Here is a 24,623-nt window from a genome sequence, read left to right as displayed (position 1 = left end):
CCTCAGGCCGGTCAGCGTGCCAGTGCGTAACAACTTGTTTCTCTCGCTTGTTCCTCATCTCTTTGCTCAACATGTGACGTGGGATCCACGCTTGCCGTTTGCCTGCAGCGTTACTTTGGTGATGGTGAACAAGTAGGTTCCTAAGTATGTTCTTTGCATATTTGCCAAATGCCCGTGTTTCTCGGTGCATGTGCGCTTGGGGCCATGCATGACGTTTGCTGTTTGCGCCAGTTTGCCCGCCTACTCTGTGCAGGCTCATTTTGCACCTCACTCTCGCACATATTTGACTTGAATGACAATATGTTAATTAGGCATTTGTCCATGTCCTAATATGTTATGTGTCCTTTTGCAAGGTCTCTTGCTCCCAATGAGACATTTTAGGTGATCCACGGGCATCCTTTTGAGTTGCTATAGCCACTGGATAACTTGTATTCCTGAATCAAACCAGCAGAATGAAACGACCATTGACCCTACATGCGAGCCCTGTCGCTAGTCAGCGCGACAGAAGTGGGGCCGGTGTGATAAGTGGGAGATAAGAGGATGGGCGGAGAAGTGTCCAGTGCAGCTGTGCCTCTTTAGGATTCCTGCTCCCGACCTCCTCTCACCATTGCCAAACCGCTATCATTAGATTTGGCAATCGACCGAACGCCCGTTGTGGTGCGGCCATGGCCCGTTAGTGTTTCCTTTTAAGTGTAGCGAAACTAAGTCCATTCACTTGTAAAAGAGTGCGCCCATTGGCAGATAGTTGGCAGGTTGCACAGAGAGGCCATTCACCTCGGTAGGAAGGAGCTGAGAACTGCCTCGGAAACGCTCCCCCCTCTTGAATATTTTAATGGGGAGACTTTGGATGCCTTCTGAGGTCCGAACATGCTCCTATGCGCATGACGTGACTCCACTGCTCTCCACCTATGTCATGTCATGCAGAGGATATCACATGGAGGCTACCAATGTTGCAATGAGGACTTTAGTTTTGTTTTGCTGGAAAGACAGAGCAGCAATTTTGGAATCCCGGGATCCCAGGAGGCAGGTGGCTCAGGGCAGAGAGAGGGATTGTGCCTCTTGATGATGCTGGGATGGAGTCCAAGTGCTCTGGTTCAGACAAGGCTCAGAGATACAAAGTCAGACCCAAAGCAGCTCTTTTTTCTTTGGGATGCCATGCGGAACAAATTAAACCCCTTTTGAATGAGGACATTACGACTTGTGATCAATATCCCTGTTATAAATAATGCCAGTAAAGAGGCCTTGACTGGATTTTAATGAAGCTCTCTTCATGTGTGCATTCAGTGTCTCAGCATGTCCGTTTGCTTGGAGCCTAGCGCAAGTAGCCGTTTCGGTGAAATATTACACACTCTGGCAGAAAAGGAAACTATTTCAGTTGGGTGACCCGCAGACTTTCTTCCATTTTATTCTAGAAAGCGCTTTGTTGCAGCTGCAGCTGTTGTGAAAGCACTATGTAAATAATGATGTATTGTCTTGTATATCATTCTTTTATCAAATCCATCCATTCAAATGTGAGGGGCAAACATTGAGTGTTCAAGACTCGACGGCTTCAGGATGTCTGGAGTCGAACCTTGTGCTTGACGGCAACAGTGAAACACTCAAATACACTGTTGGGGTCTGCTGAAAAAGGTTCTGATTGATCAGGAATTGGCAACTGGCCACAATATTAGTGGCCTAATGATGAATGAAAAACCTATTTATTTATGATCTATTTATTTGTTTATTTAATTCATTTATTTGGGGGAGTATTTAACCATGTTTCCTCGACGACAGTGGACCCCCCAAACACTCGCAGTTTTTTCTTATATTTTCTTTTTATACTTGGTTTTAGTGTTGTGGGGGCAGGAGTAAACCCCCGCTTTTTTGTTTTTTTTGTGTGTGAAAACATTTCAATGGGCAGCAATTAAATATATTTTATATTGCACTTTTATTGAACTGTGTACAGTTCTTTCTGAAACATTTATTTTGTGCAATGAAACACTTTGTTTTTTTTCTTCCCCCCAATTTTGCTGCTGTAGACTGCCAATTTCCCCAGTGTGGGATAAATAAAGATTATCTTATCTTATCTTATCTTATCTTATCTTATCTTATATGCAGATTTTCACTATTCGCATGCCAACCCGCTCTCTATCACCCGCGAATAACGATGTTCTTATAGTGTAAAGTTGTTATTTCACTATGACCACAAGATGGAAGATACGGCTTAGTTGTGCTTTCACCGGTTCTTATACTGCCCTATTCTACAACTTGAGTCGGCCTAATACATTTTTTGCAGATTTGGAATGACATGCAGGACAAATATAAGACCTCAATAATGTTAACATTTTGAGTGAATAGATTTTTGTGAAGAAAAAAAAATGGACAAAAGGAGTTCTTGTATTTAATGTTGCTTTGCTGTTCAGCAGTTTTGTGCCATCGTTGAATAGTAATTTTCACGGAAGGTACACCTTTGCGTTGGGAAAACAAAAATCACAGTATGTGGTTGTTTTAAGGTTTGCTTCAGAACCCTTTGCTGTTTTATACTGGATCCATCATACATGCATTGAGAAATGTATTATGAAAAATGAAATGTATTCAGAGGACATAGCTGGCACATGTGGATGTATTTTGGCCATATTTAAAATGGTGTTTTTGTCATCTGGTTAGGAGGTTTGTGGTCCTACGTGGCTTATCCCCATCAACATGTTTAGTGTTGGAGCCTTCTGTACTGTGTAGCTCTGACAGCTCTACAAACTCAGCAGCCCCCGTGTCTCTCCAAGCAAGGAGAAGGCATCTAAGTGATTACTGCAGTGTAGCACACAGTGACAAAAGTTTGAGCCCACCCAGAGAGAAAAAAAAATCAGAAAATAAAGCTGCAAGTGCGTGAGAAGTGAGTTAAGCTTTAGCAATAAGCTCCTGGGCTAAAAAAAAAAAACTACGACTACTTTTGGCCTCCATTTCTGTCCATTTCTCTGGTAGTCATATGTTCCCTCAGCATTATGGCCATTTCCTGCAAACACACGTCTTCCCATATTTTATACAGTGGAGACGAATGCCGAACACCATCGATTCTGGGACGTTGGTCAATCTCTGATCTGATTTAGTTGGATTTCACATTATTTTCCTGTAATTAAAATAATACAAATGGAAACGTTCTGTGGCCATTGTAAAACCTTCACTGTAAAGTTGTTTTTGTTTGTTGTTGTTGTAATTATTAACAGGTTAAAATACTTTTTCACACAAGTCTAAAACCATCTGGCCATCTACCGGTATCCATTATATGAACCGCTTTATCCTCACAAATGCTTCGAGCAGCAGGCGGCGTACACCCCGAACAGGTTGCCAGCCAATCACAGAGTCAAAAACATCTTAACCGCAATTGTTTAAATAATGAAATCAAAATATTTTACCGCAACTTTGAAAACAAGAGACGTTGTAGATTGGCTATATTGTAAGGCTTCTGACTTTTTGACTCTTAGCGCCTGTGTTAGTGACCCTCCAATAATTACATGTTCTTGGCTTACGTACAGTAGGTGGACGAATCACTATAAATCAAATAATATTTGTTTATTTGGTTAGTTTTTTCTTTTTAAATGGAGCAGTACCTGAAAATTGTAGACCACTACCTACTACAGCTGATAATTATTTCTCTCATTTAAAGAAATAGAAGGTATTTAATTCACAATAATAGTCCTAAATCGACAACAACAACAAAAAAACAAAATCAAGTAAAACACCTTTTCTCATTCTGATTGCTGTAGTAGGCTGAATGGAAAATGACACCTCAAATTGTCATCATATATGTCATTTTGGAGAAGTAGGAGACATTTTAAGGATGAACATAGTCAAAAATTGACAAAATATTTCCCAATAAACAAGTAAAACTCCTTTTCGAATTCTGATTGCAGTAGTACATGGCAATAGAGGCCCACTGATTATTACACCTCAAATTTTCTTCATATGCCATTTTGGAGTAGTATGAGCCTTTTAATGTACAAACACAGTCATCATAAATTGACAAAAATATTCACCAAAAATCCCTGAAACACAATTTCTCCTTCCGATTTAAGAAATGTCAATGGTTGCCCACTTATTACAAAAGCGAATGATCGGCAAGGTATAAACAGAAATCGCTGGTGACCAACAGCCAGGAAAACCAATCGAGAACAAAAAAAGCGCCCGCAACCGGAAAGGAAAAATTGGTAACCAAAAATCCACAAAACGAAATGACAAGAGTCCAAACACAGATTCAGAACACTAGTCAAAAATAACTTGACGAAAAGGATACTTACTCAACCAAAATCCATGGAGGCAAAAGCGACTATGCACAAGAGCATGAGGTCTAGAAAATGGCACTTGGGCATGAACAGCAAACAAGGTCAATAATCCAACAAACACTAGCCATCTTGGAAGTCCTTAAATACAAGGGAACCTGATTTTGAGATGCGACACAGGAGCACCGCTGAAGGGTCACGCCCAACACTCTCGCTGGTGCTGAAAACAAAATCAAAGCAGAGCAGAACATGACAGGGCCAGGCCCACCTAATGCGACCCAGATTCAGACGACTATTGGTCAAACTGAAGAAGCCTGTGGGCTCATTTAAAAAAAAAAAAAAAATTCATCTTCACATCTTTTTTTCTATGAGGGTATTTGACACACAAGGAATTCTGCCCCAAAAAACCTTCATGTTATGTATGGTTCAAAGGTGAAAAAGCCTCCAGGTCCAACCCCTTTCCCCATATGGCACCAAGCCCAGGCTGGTCTTTGAATGGGCTCGCTAAATCACAAAGGGCGCCATGGGTGGCAGGCTACGTTTTATAGCCAGAGCTATAAATCATTGGTTTGGGCTATTGAGTTGAACTAGCCTTGCCTAAGTCCTGCTGACAATGAAAGACACCAAGCAAACGGTCCACGAGGGAACTCATTTCAGTCTGATGTACTGGCAGGTGGTGAAAACTCCACTTTAATAGATGTGGACGTTCAATATGACTGATGACACCCTGTTGGAAAGATGCATTTGTTTGGCTTTTGCAGGTACTTCCACAGCACCGCAAGGAGGATTGGATGCAGTTGTAACAATGGTCACATTAAGGTGGGGGGCATGGGCCCTCTCTCCTTGCAGTGTTGTGCTGCTCATGTGTGGCCTTGTGTGTCTGTCCCAGCCACCCTCTATGAAACTTGAAGACTGTGATCGAAAGGAGCATCCAGTCGTGTCCAACCAAGGTGAGGACATCTTGAGAAAAATGAATACAAGTGTCTTTTTTTGTTTGTTTGTTTGTGATTACTTCCGTTTTTGCTGCTTTTATAAAACTGTTACAGAAGTCTCTCTTTCAACGCAAATCATTCAGCGACTCATCAATGACTTCCCTATAACTAAACTTGGTGCAAGAAGCAAGGAAATATGTGCACACCAAACACTATATCAACCCATCTCATTTTCAAATGAGTACTCAGTAAAGGACTAAATCCAGCGTTCCACTCCTACAAATTTTTATCTAAGTCAGTATATGCCACAGTCTATCACTAACCCATACTAACAAAGTAGTAGCATCCGAGCGACAGTGGGTCCCTTCTCATCCGTTGAGAATCACTGGATGAGAAAAACACACAATTTGAGAGCCCTGCCTTGTCACCATCAAACCTTCAGTATGAATGAGAAAACCCTATTCCAAAGAAGTTTGGATGTTGCGTAAAACATAAGTCAAAACACAATACCATGGTTTGCAAATCCTTTTCAATCGATAGTCAACTGAATGCACTACAAAGACAAGAGATTGATTCAATGTTCAAACTGATCAATTAGATTTTTTTTTGCAAATACTGACTCACAACTTTCGTTGCTGAACAGTCCTGTGTCTCCAAAGGCCTCAATCCATTCTTGCTGTTGGTAGTTTATAAGGATCCAAATCTCCAGTGAAACGCAACTCAGCGCACTTTTGCCCTGCCTGTCTAAAGTTTCTGTGTACTTCTCCATCACTACAGATTGTCAAGGTCCACTATAAACCTCTAGTCTCATTAATTTAGATATTGACACTAAACATTGTTGGCCTACCAGCGTTTGCACTGAAAAGTGAAATAGCCTCCCGCTATGGTCGACCGCATGGGATTGTGAAGTATGTTATATATTTTAGCACAAAGGTCGAATTCCTCGATCAAGTGCATAAGCACAAGCACGTGAACAGAATGAGGTAACGTGAGAAGTGTCCTTTATTTGCATATTAGTCAACTCAATAGCAAACTCTCGATTTAAGTTATTAATCTTATTGTTAAAATTATTACTGTTTATCTTTGACTGTAGTTTCAATATGTTGTGTGTATTGGGTAGTAGATGAGGTTTTTTATGGAGGTTTTTTTCCCAGAGGCTGGTCTGTCATTTGTTTGTATGCAAGGTCTGAGGCTGTGTTCGCAGAATATGCACGAATTGAATTTTGCTTATGAAGACGTTGATTCATCCCACTTTTGTGTGGAAGACGTACGTACACACAAATTGGTGCGAATGCACGGTTAGCAGAAGTTGTTCTTAAATTATTGGACTATCTGCTCAGACAGTTGTTCGCAAAGTGGTGAAACATCTCCCTCTCACGCCTATCCTTGCCTGTGAACATGTGAGCCCTTTGGGGATGCTCCGATTATACCAAATAATGACAACACACGCCTGTTCTTTTGTGGAACATTCCAAACTTTTTTTTTTTAACAGCAGTCCTTCAACGTCTTTTGCTGCTTTTTGGGTACATGTTATTGGCAGCAAATTCAAAATGAGAGAACGTTTGCAAAAAAAAAAAAAAAACCCCAAATCATTCATCAAGTTGAACATGAAATAACATCTTTGTCGTGTATTTAAATGAATATAGGATGAAAAGGATTTGTAAATCATTGTATTCTGTTTTTATTTACATTTTGCCCAACTTCATTGGAATTTGGGTTTGTTGATGAGTTATAGTGAGCCACACTGACCGCCTGACCGAATGGACATATGAGTCTACAGAAAAGATATAAAATTGTGACGCAAAGGGGACCCAACTACAGTATATTTTCTTTTGTGTTTTATGTTATGTGTTCTGTTGTATTATTGTTATTTTATGTTAAATGTTCGGCAAAGCCCTTGGTTACAGCTGCAGCTGTTGTGAAAGCGCTATGCAAATATCAATGTATCGTAGTGTATTGTATTAGTTCCTGTGGTAGCATGGCCAGGCTTCCTTCTCCTTTTAACCATTGGCTTTTCCATGTTATCACAGGCCTGAAGGCATGGGTGTCGGAGTTCTCACGCCCAGGAGTAAAGGACTTCTCTCAGTTGACCGTGGACATGAGCAGAAAGCAGCTTATTGTGGCAGCGAGGTGCAAGTAATTACACGCCAGGCAGAGAAGTAACTGAAAACTGAATGACATTGTTTGTCTTTTACAGAAACTTTCTATTCCGACTTAGTTTGAGCAATGTCTCCTTAATACAGGTACAATCACAGTTTTGTGCTTTGCCAGTGCTACAGTTTGTGTCAAGTTTTAAATGTTCCCAAACCAGTAGGGTTTTTGTTTTTGTTTGTTTGTTTTTTGCTTCAGGCAACAGAATGGGCACCCGATGAAGACACAATGCGCTCCTGCAAAAGCAAGGGGAAGTCGCAGGTAGATCAGTGCAGTGCAGAGCAGTGTCTCTGGAATAAAACGTAATCAATGACACCGTCACATGTCACGTTTATATGCAGGAGGAGTGTCAAAACTATATACGGGTGTTGTTGCTCAGCGGGAGCACGCTTGTCACGTGTGGGACCAATGCTTTCACTCCTGTTTGTATGACCAGGCAGGTTGGTGCGATCTTGATGTTTCACCAACCAATGCAAATCCTCCAGACTTCAAAAGCAACATTCAGACGCAACGGGTAATGCTTTCCTATTTGCTGTCAGATTGATAACATCAGTCAGGCGTTGGACACAGTGAACGGCGTTGCACGATGCCCCTATGACCCCCGCCACAACTCCACCGCCATGATTTCGGAGACTGGCGAGCTGTACGCTGCCACGGTGATTGACTTCTCTGGACGCGACCCTGTCATCTACAGGAGCCTGGGCAACATGCACCCACTGCGCACGGCCCAGTACAACTCCAAGTGGCTCAATGGTAAACAAAGACGCACATGGTCTGCCAGTCTTCTCTTTATCTTATCCTTTCTGTTTTTATCACTTCACCCCCTTTAGAGCCTCAATTTGTGTCTGCTTATGACATTGGCCGATTCGCGTACTTCTTCTTGAGGGAAACTGCTGTTGAAAACGACTGTGGAAAGATGGTGTTCTCTCGCGTGGCCCGAGTGTGTAAAAACGACATGGGCGGTCGTTTCCTCTTGGAGGACACCTGGACTACCTTCATGAAGGCCCGACTAAACTGCTCACGCTCAGGAGAAATTCCCTTTCATTACAACGAACTACAGAGCACCTTCTACTTACCACAGCAGGACTTGATCTATGGCATTTTCACGACTAATGTGTGAGTGATCCTTCATACTGCTTAAATACTGTACTGTACTCCATTTCGTAAAGTATGGGCTTTGGTGCCCAAAGACCTGTCCATTCAAACTTCTATTATATTCGCGTCCAAGCACAAACCAGAGTCTTGCCTTTCTCCATTTCACAGTGTAACGATGGCACTGATATTGAGGATGCGCTTGAATTCAGTTGAGATGATTTCCCTATTTTCTGTCATTTTTCTGTCAGCGTTCCGCACATATTTTTACTTGTTTGTACTCCCCATTTCTTTGCTATTGCATTTGCAGAAATTGTGTTTTTCTGTCCCACCTGTAACTGTGATAAACCACCCACAGCAACAGCATGTCCGCAACTGCCGTTTGTGCCTTCAACCTGACTGCCATCACGCAAGCTTTCAACGGACCTTTCCGCTACCAGGAGAACCCCCGCACTGCCTGGCTCTCTGCTCCAAATCCCATTCCCAATTTCCAGGTAACCGCACGTGGATGTGTATTCATGTATTCCAGGGGACAGGCTTTTCTGATGGACAGCATACAGTTTTTTTCTTTTTTTCTGTATCCTCAGTGTGGCACGCTGGATGAAGGCGGCACTGGTGGGAACCTGACTGAACGCAACCTCCAGGATGCTCAGCGGCTCTTTCTAATGCATGATGCTGTGCAGCCGGTAACGGTCAATCCTCTGCTCACTCAGAACAACGTACGCTTCTCCAAGCTGGTAGTGGACGTTGTGCGCGGTCGCGATGCCCTTTACCAAGTCATGTACATCGGCACTGGTAAATGAGCCATGACACTGACTTACGTTATGATTACTATGAAAGCCGTGACTGTTTTCTCTTGGCCAATCAGAATATGGCACCATCTTGAAGACTCTCGCCACAACAAATACTATTCTTCATGGCTGCTACCTGGAGGAGCTCAGGATCCTTCCTGATGGACAAGTCGGGTCAATCAAGAGCCTGCAGATCCTACAGAGTGACAGATCATTGTTTGTGGGGCTCGATGACAGGCTGGTGAAAATCCCATTAGAACGATGCTCCAGCCATCCTACTGAGCGGTACGGAAATGTTTATTATATAATCCTGCACATTTTGAACACTGATCAGCCACCTGTTGTAATTAGAGACTGCCTGGAAGCTCGGGACCCATACTGTGGCTGGGATCACAAACAGGAGCGTTGTACAACCATTGAAGAGAGCGCTGACATGAACCATTGGACCCAGAACATCACCCAGTGCCCAGTAGGTCATACTCTACTTGCTCGCTGCCTCTCTGCCTCTCTTTCTCTCTCTGACACATGCACACACACATTTGTTCTTCCTCAGGTGAGGAACCTGAAGCAGGATGGCGGGTTTGGCCCGTGGGCAACATGGCAACCATGTAACCACAATGACGGCGAGGGTTCCATCAGCAGTTGCATCTGCCGGTCCCGTTTATGTGACGGACCTGTGGCCCGATGTGGTGGGGTCGACTGTAAAGGTCCAAACATTCAGGTGGCCAACTGCTCCCGGTAAGCTCAAAGTGCTGCGGCAACCAATACGACCAACGGACGATTATTCACAATCCGTGATGAACACAGAAGTCTGGTAACAGAACACCAGATTGTGGGGCCCGCTCCTCCCAATCACATCCCTCCAAGTCTCACTGTCATTGTCAACGTTAGCATTAAAGTCCCCCAGCAGAACGATGGAGAGCACTCTTTAGGGGGAGTGCTCTCCAGCACACCCTCCATGGACCCTAAAAAGGGTGGGTATGCTGACCTGCTGTTTGGTGCATAGGCACAAATAACAGTGAGGAACGGTCCTCCCAACTTGAAGATGGAGCATGGTACTCTCTCGTCCACTGGGGTGAACCCCAAAGTACATGCACCAAGCCGGGTATCAATCTGAATGCCCACACCTGCTGTGGGTTTGTCACTGTGGGCAACCCGTGAGTAGATAAGAGTCAAACCCCTCTCGAGAGGACGGGTACCTGAGCTCAGGTTTTGTGTGTAGGCAAGTCCGACTATATCTAAGCAGAACTTCTCTGCCTTGCACACTAGCTCATGCTCCTTTCCTACCAGTGAGGTGAAATTCCATGTCGCTAGAGCTAGTTTCTGTATTCAGGGGTGCCGTCCAGCTCACAGGGCAACTGACCCCTTTGGCCCCTCCCACAGATGATGAGCCCATGGGAAGTGGGACCCAGTTGTAACTGAGTCCTTTTAAAAGTGGTGGTTAATCTTTGCAGTTCTTGGAACACCTGAAATGAATTGCTTATTGGGTCACTCTCCCCTTCACTGATTGGTCAGCTAAATTGGGAACGGGGGCCACCAATTAGGAAAGAGCAGGGGGAATACCGCCTCCCCCCCAAAGACCCCCAGAATGAACAGACACTAAATATCGTGGACCGTACTATAAGTGTGTGCGTGCTTGTGATTGCTGACTCCAACAGAAGCAAACAAGTTAGTTTACAGACGGGAGAGGGAAGCAAGTGTTGATTTATTTAAATAAATGCATGTGAATGGCCATTTATTATGCCCCCATAACCGAAGACATCAACACTGACATAATAACACTATAATATATTACTGGATCACAATGACACATGTAAAAGTATGTTGATTTTCCATCTGCTGATCAGGAATGGTGGCTGGACTCCCTGGTCTTCATGGGGCCATTGTACCAGCAGTTGCGGTGTCGGTTTTGAAGTGAGGCAGCGGTCCTGCAACAACCCCTCACCTCGTTACGGAGGTCGAATCTGTGTTGGCCAAGGTCGAGAAGAGAGGTGAGAAGGAATTAGACGGAAAGGGGTTCACAGGGAAATATCTTTTATGACATTAAAAGAGAAAAAATAAACACACATTGCACATGGTGAGCATTAAACACCACTATTTAGGAAGAATTATGTGTTTTCAGGCTGTGCAATGAAAAAAAAACGTGCCCATTACCAGTGCTGTGGACTGCATGGGGGCCCTGGGCTCAATGCAATGCTGAATGTGGAGGAGGGGTACATGCCAGGACCAGAACCTGTGAGAACGGAAACATCTGTCCTGGATGTGCCACAGTAATGTGTTGCTTGTGCTCCGAATCACTTGATTCTCAGTTTTAATGGACCGTAACAGTGACCCAATTGATTCTGCTGTTTAGGAGTATAAGACCTGCAATCTGGAGGCCTGCCCTGAGGTGCGCCGCAATACGCCGTGGACTCTTTGGATGCCAGTCAACGTCAGTCGAGATGGATCACGCCAAGAGCAGAGATACAGATACACGTGTCGGGCATTGCTAAGGGATGTCCGCCAACTTCAGTTAGGAAAGAAGAAAATAGAGAGCAGGTTTTGTCCGAATGATGGTTCTGGAACCTGCCAGACTGACTGTGAGAACAAGAGACCGCAAGGCATTTATTAGGTGCATTGAGACGGTACTGGGACGCATTAAGAAATCATTTTCTGTATCTTACTTCCAGCTCTGGTTGATGACTTGGTAAGACAGCCCAAAGGTACACACTGGGAATCTTGGGAATTATGGTCCACCTGTTCCCAGCAATGTTCCAGAGGCTTTCGAACCCGGAAACGTGGTTGCTCAACAGCAGAGGGCAGGGCCAATCCAAGTGCGTGTGTAGGATCCCCCGTGGATTATCAAGATTGCAACATGCAACCATGCCCAGGTAGAATTCTTTGTTACAGGATATGTTGTACCGGATTTTGTGAATGCACCTTGGTCAATCGATATCTAAAATAAATGGGTGCGTGTGGGTGGGTGAGGTCTGTAACACCTGTAGAAAACCGACAAGCACAGGGAGAAAATGCAATCCCCACACAGAAAGACATTTTTGAGTGTTCAGAATAGCAAACTGGGGGCCTTTTGAATGTATGGTCAACTAAACTCTGCCACCATGCATGACTGCTTTTGTTCTAGTGGGTGGAGCCTGGTCATGTTGGTCTTCATGGTCCCAGTGTACTGTGAGCTGTGGGGGTGGCCATTTTCTGCGGACAAGGTCATGTGACAATCCACCTCCTGCCAATGGAGGTGGGATCTGTATTGGTCTTCACACTGAAGAGGCACTTTGCAATACACACACTTGTGAAGGTACATCACTCATCGAGCCAATTCTGTGTGATTGCCCAAATTATATTTATCAGTATAAATATACTGATAAATGCCACGCAAATGACAAGAGTGATGTGAGTTTGAAATGCTGTTTGTCTCCATGTGCCCTGTTTCACTGACGACCAGCCACTGATGGGCACCCGCGTGAGTGCGTGTGTGCGAGCGAGCGCGGGCGTGTGTGTGTGTGTGTGTGTGTGCTTGCACGTGCGCGATCAGGTTGTTCGTGGGAAGTTGGTCGCTTCAAAAGTTGATCTCTTTGGCCAAAAAAAGTGTGTGTGTGTGTGTGTGTGTGTGTGTGTGTGTGTGTGTGTATGTGCGTCCGCACGCGCGAAGAAGGGTATGATGTGGCTCTTTGCAGCAACACAGTAAAAACATTGGCTCTTCGTCTCTGACTGGTTGGCCACCCCTGGACTTGAAGGCCATGTGATGACACTGAACAGGTTCATGGATGGATTGTAATTATTCCTCCCCCCTGTCCCCCTTCTGGTCATCAGGTTGGGGTGTGTGGTCAGACTGGGGGGACTGTGATGAGAAGAGCCTCCAGTATCGCTCTCGCTCCTGCGCTGAAAACCAGGAAGCTACTTTGTGCCAGGGTAACATTAGCCAGGCCAGACCATGCCAGACACACGAGGTGGCAGGTAAACACCACACAATGATTTGTCTGTCAGATGGTCTCAATGCCTTCCATGGTAATAAATAAATAAATAAAAGTTACATATTAATGACAGAACGGAACATTAAATAGTCACTGATCTTTTGTTTTTGTGTGTTTTTTTTCTGCACTGTTGACGGTCCAACACAATCCATTGCCTGCTGCTGGTCAATCTCTGATTTGTTAGAATTTGGAAACATAATCTCCTCAACCAAATAACGAGAGTAGAAATAATCCACCCCAGCGTCAAATTATTGCCATTCTAAGGGCTTTTCCAGACAATTTCAAAATAAATTTTTAACATTTGCAATAATTGGCTGGCGACCAGTCCCGCCTCTCACCCGATGTCACCTTGGATACGGACAAGCACACTCACAATCATAACAAGGAAAAGTCGAGCACGACAGAAAATGGATGGACAGATGTGTTTTAAAATTTGTGTCTGTCATGAAAGTGAAAAAACCCAAAAGTGACCGTCTAAAAATATTCATTATAATTTGTCTGACCCATTTCAATTTCCATTTGTGCCGTTTTAGTAATTTTGCCTGAACAGGAGGATCACAACTGTGGAAGTACGTTTTTCGCATTATCTTTCAAATTTGTGCACATAGTAATTCTCACGAGCTCACTGCCCATCTTGTCTTTGACAGCTTTCACGATGTTCCAGCTGGTCGCCGTGGGCGTGGCCAGTTTTTTTGCAGCTTCCCTCTTGTCGGCGCTGGTCGGCGCCTACTGTCGCCATCTGGGCCGGCCATCCGCAGAGTCAGCGGTCATCCACCCCAGCACGCACAACCACCTCACATACAACAAGCATGACAACGCCACGCCAAAAAATGAGAAGTACATTCCCATGGAAGTCGTGGTGGGTCATGGTCAAATCTGTTCAGTTCCACAATCTTCCACTTGTTTGTTGATATTTTGGTAACTCAGACTGAACCCAACCCTGCAGATGCTACACAAGAACAATCTTCACGTAAATGACGACACTAGCCGCCACTTCCCTTCCAGCAACATGTTCACGACCACCTACTACCCGCCCAACATGAGCAAGTATGACTTTCCTTCAGAAGCACCTTGCAGGCCTTACGTGCACAGCTAACATCTCAAACCGAATCACCAAAATCCTCCAGGTGATTGTGGACGCTAAAATACCCAAATGACCTGATATCATTCCATGGGATACTTTGCCAACATCTCAATCAAGAATTGCAATTTTGTTTGGCAACTAAGAGATCAAACAAAGTGAAAAGAAGAAAACCGCTAAGGATTCACTAAGCATGTCCATATTACTAATATTCCTATTTTATTATTATTTTATTTCTGAAAAGAAGAAAATGAAAGACATAACTTCACGGACAGGATGGAATACTGGCCCGTCTTGGACTTTTGCTGCTTGCAGAGAAGAGAATTATGAATGAAAACAGAAAAAAACATGTTGTAAAGCACACTTGTACGTGCAGAGAAAAGACAAGAACTGAGACCTACAGAGCTCACTTTTCACAAAATCAACTGGCAGGAAACAACACAAAAGACGACAACTGAATGACCTGGGGATGACGAAGCCGCAGGCTTTTCTTCCTCATTAATGACAACAAGTGAATGATTTGCTCAGGGAAAGTGGATGCTCTTGGTTTTTCACCCACCAGAAGACTTTCCTGGAGAAATCCTGCTTCCTGGAATGTTTGACTGAAGAGACGTAAATAGTACATCATTTTTGTTTTTATTACATACTCTCAATGCTTTTGGAACAATTAAATATATTTTAGTATAATGTAATGCTCAAGAGACATGAACCTGTTCTTTGGTAGGACAGTTTGAGGGGGGTTGACATGTTTGTCTCACAACCAGAAGCTTTTAAATCTTTGTACATTTCACGTCCCTGTACTTCTTCTGTCCATGTTGTGTCTGTATGTCAGTGATGTGACTGACAGGTAATCAGAACTGGGTGTACCTTGCCTCTCATCCTAAATCATCTGAAATTGGCTCATTTCCCTGTGAGTAGGATACATGTTGTCATCAATGGATGGATGTGACATTAAGTTACACTGTAGAGCCATTATCCTAAATTTTAGTTCTGTGTGTCTTTGTGTGCGTGTGTGTGTGTGCGTGTGTGTGTGCGTGCGTATGCGTGTGCGTGTGCGTGTGTGTGTGTGTGTGTGTGTGTGCGTGTGTGTGCGTGCGTGTGTGTGTGCGTGTGCGTGTGCGTGTGTGTGTGTGTGTGTGTGTGTGTGTGTGTGTGTGTGTGTGTGTGCACCCATGTGCGCCCACTTGATGTTAAAGTTGTTCCAACCAAGCAAGGTAGCGCAAGCTAAGCTAAGGTATTCTCTCTATTACTATTTGGTTAATTCCTGGTGACTGATTAGGAGATTGTCGGAAGCAAACACAAGACATGTTTCTGGACATGCAGTAGTGACTTTTATTTACGAACTGAATGATTCATTCAGTCTGATAGAATGCCCACCTCTGATGATAAGGCATTTATTTTGACAACAGATGTTATACAAAAGGTTTTGATGATTACATGAATGCATTTAGAATTGAAGAGGATGTGTTCACGGTTATTGTTGCGTCTGACCTATTATTATTGGCCTGATTGGGAGTTTTCAAATGAAAATGATAAAAAAGAAAAAGAACATCCATTGTCCTTACTGCAGCTTTATATGAGCTGTCTGAAATGCATTTAATAATAAAAAATGTTTCGAATTGAAATATTGTAATGTGTTTCATTTAAGGTAACGAGCCATGGGATATTTAATAATATGCATGGTTTTGAAGCACAAAAATTCCAAATTGTCAATCTCAGAATTTTTAGGCAGTCAGCATAATCGGTGCTGTTCGGGGTGCTACGGACGACGGACAGACAGATAGCAAGTCGGGTGAAACAATTTCTTTGCATGAGGTAAGCTGTTTTCGACAGCTTACGCACGCCATTAAAATACAGGACTTTATTCAGACCGTGAGGAAAAGTAGATTTGCTTGTTCCAAAAGGTTGGTGCCATCACGAGTGAAAACAAATCTCATGTTTATTCTCCGAGCCAAGTTTAGCCGTTTTTATTATTGATATGGTTTTAAAGAGTAAATTGGTTGGTGATTTGTGACGCAAGGTTAAGAGCAGCGGCCGAGCTTGCGCCACCGCAGGACTTTGACAGCTCACACTTGTCCTTGTAGATCAGGGGTGGGCAGACTTATTGGCTGTGGGGCCACATTGATTTCTAAATTTGACACGTGAACCGGGTCAGCACAAGATACAGTACAGATAAAAAAAACTGTATATGTTGACAGTCCATACCAAACATCAACAGAACAAAAGCATTAAAGTATTACCATACTTTTTTTTTAATGAGAACAGTGAAACAACTATGGTATATGTCCTGTGATGAACGTCCAAGTATGTTAACAACATGTGTGACAACACAAGCAACAAAGTGCAACAATATATTGCCCAAAAACTGCAGCATACAGGACAGGTATATGACAAAATATAACAAAGTTAGGACTATTTGCTACAAAATGAGACAAGTAAGGGACCTGGAAGCTTTTCTTTCCACTCACTCACTGTCTCGAACTTGACCTCCCCTCAATCACCACGCAAGACAACATTGGTCAGCCGATGTTGTGCAATGAACTTTTGAAGCCAGCCGCGGGACGCTTCGAAGTCTTCGATGCCCATAGCGCTATGGAACTCGCTTCCTCTCTTATTAGCGGTCCAGTTTGCGTAAAGTTTTTAGCACGATAACAGTCAAACCATTCCAGAAACGTTAATTTACTCGACTGTCTGTTGAGCTGCAAGCAATTCACTCTGAGCATGGAAATAGCCAGAATCGGGCTGAGCAAGAATCGCTTCCTCGTTTTTCAAAGTCTCGTAGATTTGAGTCTTTCAGACTCCAAGCGTCTCCTGAATGTTTTGTACTTTGTAACCCGCTTTGTTTAATCAGATACACTTCACTTTCTCTTCCGCGGCCATTAATGTTCTTCTTCGTTTGGATGCCATGATCTACAGGACATAACAATTTTCGCAATTCCAGTAAAACTCACTGCAATAAAGAGTCACTTGCATGTCGCTGTTATTCTGATTGTATTGTGTTGTATTGTCGTATCGAGCGGGAGTTCCTTGAGTTGGCGCGACTTCGGGCTTCCATATCGTCTCACCCTCCCTCCCTGTGCTCTGCAACTTCAAGTAACTGCGCTACCTGGCGTTGAAATGCCTGTCATTACAAGTCCAAATGAAATGACTTTACATCGAACCTTAATTGTCTACCAACCTTCGGCGGGCCGGATTAAAAAGACCAACGGGCCGTAGTTTGCTCACCTCTGTTGTAGATGTTTAAAATCAATCAGTCCTTCAATGCCATCGTGCCAAATAGTGACCAGTGGTCATCACTTCTTCCTTTCACTCCTCCTTTCACTCCATGTTGCTTTTAAACATGGCGCGTATGGACACGACAAAGCCTCCCTCCCGCCTCTTGACTGTAAACTTTGAGCTAGACGTATAAAGGAAGTGTATGCTCTCGTTACGCGCAAATGAACAAGCCTGCTTTGTCTGCATTGAAAATGTATCATCTTGAAAAATAATACAGTTTTTAAGAAATAGACCGTTAATATGATATGTTTTTCTATAACCCTAACGAAATACATTACATTTTTTGTATCCTGCATACGTAACTTCAATGGATGTATTCTGTTTCTTCCCAAGCCTGAAAATACCGAATGGAAATTATGCAATAAAATTGCTTGATTTTTAAAAATATTGTCATGTGTGCCAAATGTTGAAAACAATGTTTTTTTTTTACTTGTGCAAGTCCGGCTTGATATACAGTATCTCAACATGAGTGTGGAAAAGTGTGTATATTATGTTTTTGTGCAGACGCAGCCTCTGTAGATGAGGCCCCTTTGTCTTCTAAAAGCAGGGCTACTTCATTCTCTAATGCTCCCAGCGACTGGACGTCATTTACACTACATTTGGACAATGAAAACCACCCAAATACCTGCAATAGTTTGTAAATCGTCCCTTCTTTGGCAGGCATCTATCAGATCATCTTTATTTATCCACCACCAATTCACAGCGGATGCAATCTCAATGTACTTCACAGATTTTACTCCATCTGACATTAAGAAATCAACAGAAGGCCACATCAGCAAGCAGTGTGGTAACAGACGTAAGGTGAAAGGAAAACATCCCCAACTGACTGGGTAGGTGGGGTATGGATTAAAAGAGAGAGAGAAGAACAAAGAACAAAACAATCAAAAACTGTTTTACTGATCGTATGGATAAGGGCGCATTTGCAGGGGTAAAGGGAGGTGAGGCTGGTGTGCACTCAAAAAAAAAAAAAAGTCGTGATATCACGGGACGTGACAAGGCTTCGAAGCGTGCATCAAGGAATGAAGGGGGCATTTCCACAACACCTGTATCGAGGCTTGCTTCATTTAGGGGAGGAGCTGAAAATGATGACATTCAAAGCTTCACTGGCTGCAGTTACCACGTGACCAATTTGGGAATTGCATTTGACTTTCTTTTTTCTCAAATGTTCAATACAAACATAAAGGAAAAAAAACATACAATTTATCAATGTATAATAACAGTTGACAGTGGGTCAAAAATGCTTTCATACATTCCTGTCTTGCTACATTTTAGGGTTTTTAAATACTCGGAAAGAATTGACAAAAAAGGTTTACGAACAAAAATAGGTCACAAGACCAACAAAGTTCAACAAAGAATGCTGGTACAACATCAGTAAAACGAGACAATCAAAAACGCTTGTAACAAAGGCAAGAATAGAAAAAAATGGAAATCGCTTGCCAATAAACTGACAAGAGGAAACCCAAGTGTGTATAATAATATACGATAATATGACTACAACTACAATGAAAAACTACTGACAAAAGTAAGTGCAGAAAACCTGGCAGGCAGAAAAATAAAGAGCAAGAACATAGAACATCCTGACGAATTTAACACTTGGTGACAGTCATGATGGCACATGGGAGACCTTACATAGTCGGCAGATTACATTGGCAGTAGATGTGCAAGCTGGAAGGACGGCCCTCCTCTGCCACATGCTGGAGAAACCAGTGCTCCAACCACCGAGCTATGAGGCCTTGCATGTTAGCTGGCCGTTAGCATTTTTGTTTATGTGCGACCAAAATCACAGCCTCAAAATGTTTGGAACTTCAGCAGATTTGTCCGGAAAAAGCCAAGTCTGTTGCTTGACTTGCAGTAGAAAGTGATGTACACATGAGAGGAACACTGACAAGTACATAGATTTGCTTGACACAGATAAGAGGAACTTAGTTACATATGATGAGGCCTCAGTGAGAATTGAACTCACGACCACTGGTTTACTAGACCAGTGCTCTAACCACTGAGCTATGAGGCCTTGCATGCTAGCTGCCCGTGAGCATTTTTGTTCACATGCTACCAAAATCAGAGCCTCAAACGGTCGGGTCCTCAGCAGATTTGTCTGGGAAAAGCCAAGTCCATTGCTTGACTTGCAGTAGAAAAGAAAGTGATGTTCTCCAAGTTTGAAGTATACAGACTTGCTTGACACAGATGACAGGAATTCAGTTGCATGCGATGAGGCCTCAGTGAGAATTGAACTCACGACTCCTGGTTTACTAGACCAGTGCTCTAACCACTGAGCTATGAAGCCTTGCTGGCTCATTGGCCGGGAGCATTTTTGTTCACGTGCTACGAATATCAGAGCCTCAAAACAGTCGGGTGCTGACCAGATTTTGCCGGGAAAAGCCAAGTCCATTGCTTGACTTGCAGTAGAAAGTGATGTTCACGTTTGAGGAAGACTGACAAGTACACAGATTTGCTTGACACAGACGACAGGAACTCAGTTACATTGGATGACGCCACAGTGAGAATTGAACTCACGACCCCTGGTTTACGAGACCAGTGCTTGAACCACTGAGCTATGAGGCCTAGGATGCTAGCTGGCCGTTAGCATTTTCTTTACGTGCTACCAAAATCAGAGCCTCAAAATGAGTCGGGGCCCTCAGCAGATTTGTCCGGGAAAAGCCAAGGACATCCATCCATCCATTTTCCGAACCGCTTGATCCTCACTAGGGTCGCGGGGGGTGCTGGAGCCTATCCCAGCCGTCTTCGGGCAGTAGGCGGGGGACACCCTGAATCAGTTGCCAGCCAATCGCAGGGCACACAGAGACGAACAACCATCCACGCCCACACTCACACCTAGGGACAATTTAGAGCGCCCAATCAGCCTGCCATACATGTTTTTGGAATGTGGGAGGAAACCGGAGCACCCGGAGAAAACCCACACAGGCCCGGGGAGAACATGCAAACTCCACACAGGGAGGCCGGAGCTGGAATCGAACCCGGTACCTCTGCACTGTGAAGCCGACGTGCTAACCACTGGACTACCGGGCCGCCCACCAAGGACATTGCTTGACTTGTAGTAGAATGTTGAAGAGAAAGTGATGTTCTCCTAATTTGAAGGATACTGACAAGTCCATAGACTTGCTGGAAACACATGACAGTCACTTAATTTCACGCGATGAGGCCTCAGTGAGAATAGAAGTCACTGCCCCTAGTTTACAAGGGGCGTGCCCTAACTACTGAGGTATCAGGCCTTGGATGGTAGCTGCCCGTTAGCATTTTTGTTAACAAGCTACCAAAGTCAGAGCCTGAAAATAGTCACGTTTCAGCAAACTTTTCCAGGAAAAGCCAAGTCCATTGCTTGACCTCCAGTAAAACGTTAAAGAGAAAGTGATGTTCTCCACATTTGAAGGATACTGACAAGTCCATAGACTTGCTGGACACACATGACAGTCACTTAGTTTCATGCGATGAGGCCTCAGTGAGAAAAGAAGTCACTGACCCTGGTTTACAAGACCAGTGCCCTAACCACCGAGGTATCAGGCCTTGGATGGTCGCTGCCCATTAGCCTTTTTGTTCACGACCTACCAAAATCAGAGCCTCAAAATAGTCGGGTGCTGACCAGATTTTGCCGGGAAAAGCCAAGTCCATTGCTTGACTTGCAGTCGAAAAATAAAGAGAAGTGATGTTTCCCACATTCGAAGGATACTGACAAGTACACAGATGACAGGAACTCAGGTACATGCAATGTGGCCTCAGTGGGAATTGAACTCACGACCCCTGGTTTACGAGACTAGTGCTCTCACCACTGAGCTCTGAGGCCTTTGATGCTAGCTGGCCGTTAGCATTTTCTTTACTTGCTACCAAAATCAGAGCCTCAAAAATTGGATGACGCCACAGTGAGAATTGAACTCATAACCCCTGGTTTACTAAACCAGTGCTCTAACCACTGAGCTATGAGGTATTGCATGCCAGCAGCCCATTAGCATTTTTGTTAAGGAGCTACCAAAATCCGCCTCAAAATAGTCGGGTCCTCAGCAGATTTGTCTGGGAAAAGCCAAGGCCATTGCTTGACTTGTAGCAGAATGTTGAAGAGAAAGTGATGTCCATTGCTTGAATCGCAGTTGAAAAATAAAGAGTGATGTTCCCCACATTTGAAGGATACTGACAAGTAAACAGATGACAGGAACTCAGTTACATGTGATGAGGCCTCAGTGAGAATTGAACTCATGACCCCTGGTTTACTAGACCAGTGCTCTAACCGCTGAGCTATGAAGCCTTGTATGCTAGCTGCCCGTTAGCATTTTTGTTCACGTGCTACCAAAATCAGAGCCTCAAAAACAGCCAGGTCATCAGCAGGTTTGTACGGGAAAAGCCAAGTCCGTTGCTTGACTTGCAGTAGAAAGTGATGTACACATGAGAGGAACACTGACAAGTACACACATATGCTTGACACAGATAAGAGGAACTTAGTTACATATGATGAGGCCTCAGTGAGAATTGAACTCATCACCCCTGGTTTACTCGACCAGTGCGCTAACCACTGAGCTATGAGGCCTTGCAGCCTCATTGGTCACTCACATTTTTGTTAACGTGCTTCTAAAATCACAGGCTCAGCAAATTTTTCCAGGAAAAGCCAAGTCCATTGCTTGACTTGCAGTAGAAAAATAAAGAAAAGTGATGTTCTCTCCATTTGAAGGATACTGACAAGTACCAGTGCACAGATTTGCTTGACAGATGACAGGAACTCCGTTCCATGTGATGAAGCCTCAGTGAGAATTGAACTGGTCGCTGGTTTACAAGACCAGTGGTCTAACCACTGAGATGTGAGGCGTTGGATGCTAGTTGCCCGTTAGCATTTTTGTTAGCGTACTACCAAAATCACAGCCTCAAAATAGTCGGGTGCTGAGCAGATTTTTCCGGGAAAAGCCAAGTCCATTGCTTGACTTGCAGTAGAAAGATAAAGATATGTTCTCCACATTTTAACATTGCTGACAATTACAGAGACTTGCTTGACACACATGTTCGGAAATCGGTTACACGCGATGAGGTCTCAGTGAGAATTGAATTCACAAACTCTGGTTTACTAGAACAGTGCTATAACCACTGAGTTATGAGGCCTTGCAGGTTCATGGGCCATTAGCATTTTTGTTAACGTTCTACCAAAATCACAGCCTCAAAACAGGCCGTGAGCAGATTTTTCCAGGAAAAGCCAAATGGGCTTGACTTGCATTTTACTGATGAAAGTCCTCCGGATTTTCCCGGGATCACGGATTTTCAAAATTTCATGAAAATTCCTCCGGAAAATTGAGGAAAACATGCCTAAAATTAATTCGGATATTTGTTGACAACATTGAACGAACAGGCGTTTGAGTTCGTTATTTTGCTTTCACGAGCGTAGCCATGTTGAGGCAATAACACTTGTAACACCCCTCCCCTCGCATCCTCATGGCATCGCCATATCTCGGAGATTTTGAAATTTCGTCGAGAACGGAAGCCACAAAGGGTGCATGTGTGCACACAAAAGGCAGATTAATCATTGAATGTCGAATATTTGAATAGCGTTTTGTGTAAACTAATTCATGCGTGATCGGCCAGGTACGGCCCCAGCGCAATGTTCAAACAGGTAGACAGGCAAGCTGACATACGTGCAATAGACGCGAATGTTCGGAGCACGTTCAAGTGGTCATGACTTGAGGAAAAGGACTTGAACTGAGATTTTTTGTATTTTCAAGAATTTTCAGGAAAGTCCACTTTCATCTCCTGCATTTGAAAAAGCACACCCAGCAATGTTCTACACATTGAAATGATGCTGACCAGCACAGAAACTTGCATGACACACTTGATAACTCAGTTATAGTGCTGTGAAATTGTATTTGCCCCCTTCCTGATATCTGTGTTCTTTGCATATTTATCACATACAAAGGTTTCAGTTCATCAAAACTATTTTAATATCACACAGAGATTACCCAAGGAAATAAAAAATGCAGCTTCTAAATGCCAATTTAATTTATTAAGGCACAAAAAAAATCCGTAACTACCTGTCCCTATGTGAAAAAGTAATTCCCCTCTTTGTTAAATCACAAGATAATCCAAAGTTGAACCGCCGCCGCAGCTGGGCTAGAGGGTGGCCGCAGGGCATGCGTACGGTGACCACCAAAATAAGGACCGAGGGACAATGTGGAACACTGCTCCGCGTGGCAGCAATGTGGCGTCTCCACCCCGTGGGCAGACTCATTGATACTGGTATACCCATTTCCAACACAAACCTATTTACATGGTATATGAACAATGCCCTATTCCCCGAAATATGTGCTCAGAAATAGGCCAATAATACAATACAATACAATACATGCTAATAAGGGAAAAAAATGGAATAGCTTATAATATAAAAATGAGTCTGGGGCTTTACGACTCGAGTGCTTCCCAACCTTTACCGAGCAAATGCACATACAGTATTTCACATTGGAAAAAAAATCTCTCACCGCTGAGGAAAACGTTCACAAAAAAAGGCTACACCGGTTAATTATGTACCTTCTGCCATCTAGTGGAAGAGATTTTGATTGTTCACTTATGTAAGTTTCTTTCTCCATTTTTGACTTCATAAGGTGCACGCTCATCTGCCAGCGTGCCTGACTTTCACTGCACGTGCGTGCGGTCTCATGACAACAATAAAAAACTGTTGACGGCAACCTCTCACTGAGGTTGTACAACTGCGGGTTCGATGCGGAGACAGAGCTGTGTCGAACTGTCAAATAATATTAATTTGGTTGCCTCAGGCTTTGGCCGATACCGTGACCAAGTTTGGTATGAGAGCAAGCATTGATTTTGCAGGACACATTCTCACTTTGCAGGACGCATGAATTGAGCTCCAAATGCGATACCTGCACGCGCTCCGGGGCCCAGTGGGTCACCACTAGCACGCGCTGATGAAGCAGGTGGGGGTAGTGGCCTCGACCACTGCCGAGGAGCAGGAGCCGGGGCCTCATCGGTCAGCCACAATGTAATTTATAGAGCACTGACGATTTGAGGGACAGGAGTGTACAGGAACTTGGAAAGGTGTAGTAGAAAAAAAACAATGGTACGGGACTGAGGAAGATGGT

General features: G+C 43.8%; 1 protein-coding gene and 6 non-coding genes across 7 annotated transcripts; 1 reads left to right on the top strand and 6 right to left on the bottom strand.

Moving 5' to 3' along the window:
* LOC147211391 (semaphorin-5B-like) lies at nucleotides 1-15,893 on the top strand. The gene is made up of 22 exons (XM_086126741.1): nucleotides 1-132; nucleotides 5,015-5,203; nucleotides 7,216-7,315; nucleotides 7,383-7,428; nucleotides 7,535-7,597; nucleotides 7,678-7,776; nucleotides 7,876-8,089; nucleotides 8,167-8,452; nucleotides 8,787-8,922; nucleotides 9,016-9,223; nucleotides 9,297-9,504; nucleotides 9,571-9,688; nucleotides 9,773-9,957; nucleotides 11,067-11,210; nucleotides 11,342-11,489; nucleotides 11,573-11,798; nucleotides 11,889-12,089; nucleotides 12,341-12,511; nucleotides 13,027-13,170; nucleotides 13,721-13,756; nucleotides 13,835-14,046; nucleotides 14,134-15,893. The coding sequence occupies exons 2-22, from the start codon at nucleotides 5,059-5,061 to the stop codon at nucleotides 14,281-14,283; spliced, it is 3,240 nt and encodes a 1,079-aa protein (XP_085982867.1). The 5' UTR covers nucleotides 1-132; nucleotides 5,015-5,058; the 3' UTR covers nucleotides 14,284-15,893.
* Nucleotides 15,894-19,482: 3,589 nt separating this feature from the next.
* Nucleotides 19,483-19,555, bottom strand: trnat-agu (transfer RNA threonine (anticodon AGU)). Its single transcript has one exon. It is a non-coding gene; the product is annotated as a tRNA-Thr (tRNA).
* Nucleotides 19,556-19,755: 200 nt separating this feature from the next.
* trnat-agu (transfer RNA threonine (anticodon AGU)) lies at nucleotides 19,756-19,828 on the bottom strand. Its single transcript has one exon. It is a non-coding gene; the product is annotated as a tRNA-Thr (tRNA).
* A 203-nt stretch (nucleotides 19,829-20,031) lies between these two features.
* On the bottom strand, nucleotides 20,032-20,106 carry trnat-cgu (transfer RNA threonine (anticodon CGU)). The gene has a single exon. It is a non-coding gene; the product is annotated as a tRNA-Thr (tRNA).
* Nucleotides 20,107-21,270: 1,164 nt separating this feature from the next.
* Nucleotides 21,271-21,343, bottom strand: trnat-cgu (transfer RNA threonine (anticodon CGU)). The gene has a single exon. It is a non-coding gene; the product is annotated as a tRNA-Thr (tRNA).
* A 383-nt stretch (nucleotides 21,344-21,726) lies between these two features.
* On the bottom strand, nucleotides 21,727-21,799 carry trnat-agu (transfer RNA threonine (anticodon AGU)). Its single transcript has one exon. It is a non-coding gene; the product is annotated as a tRNA-Thr (tRNA).
* Nucleotides 21,800-22,005: 206 nt separating this feature from the next.
* Nucleotides 22,006-22,078, bottom strand: trnat-agu (transfer RNA threonine (anticodon AGU)). Its single transcript has one exon. It is a non-coding gene; the product is annotated as a tRNA-Thr (tRNA).
* Nucleotides 22,079-24,623: the final 2,545 nt, after the last annotated feature.

The sequence above is a fragment of the Hippocampus guttulatus genome, chromosome 1 (assembly GCF_054856545.1).
Source record: "Hippocampus guttulatus isolate MCC_2025c chromosome 1, RoL_Hgut_1.0, whole genome shotgun sequence".
Taxonomy (NCBI): domain Eukaryota; kingdom Metazoa; phylum Chordata; class Actinopteri; order Syngnathiformes; family Syngnathidae; genus Hippocampus; species Hippocampus guttulatus.
Note: the sequence above shows the minus strand (reverse complement) of the source record. Positions and strands in the feature narration are given on the sequence as shown.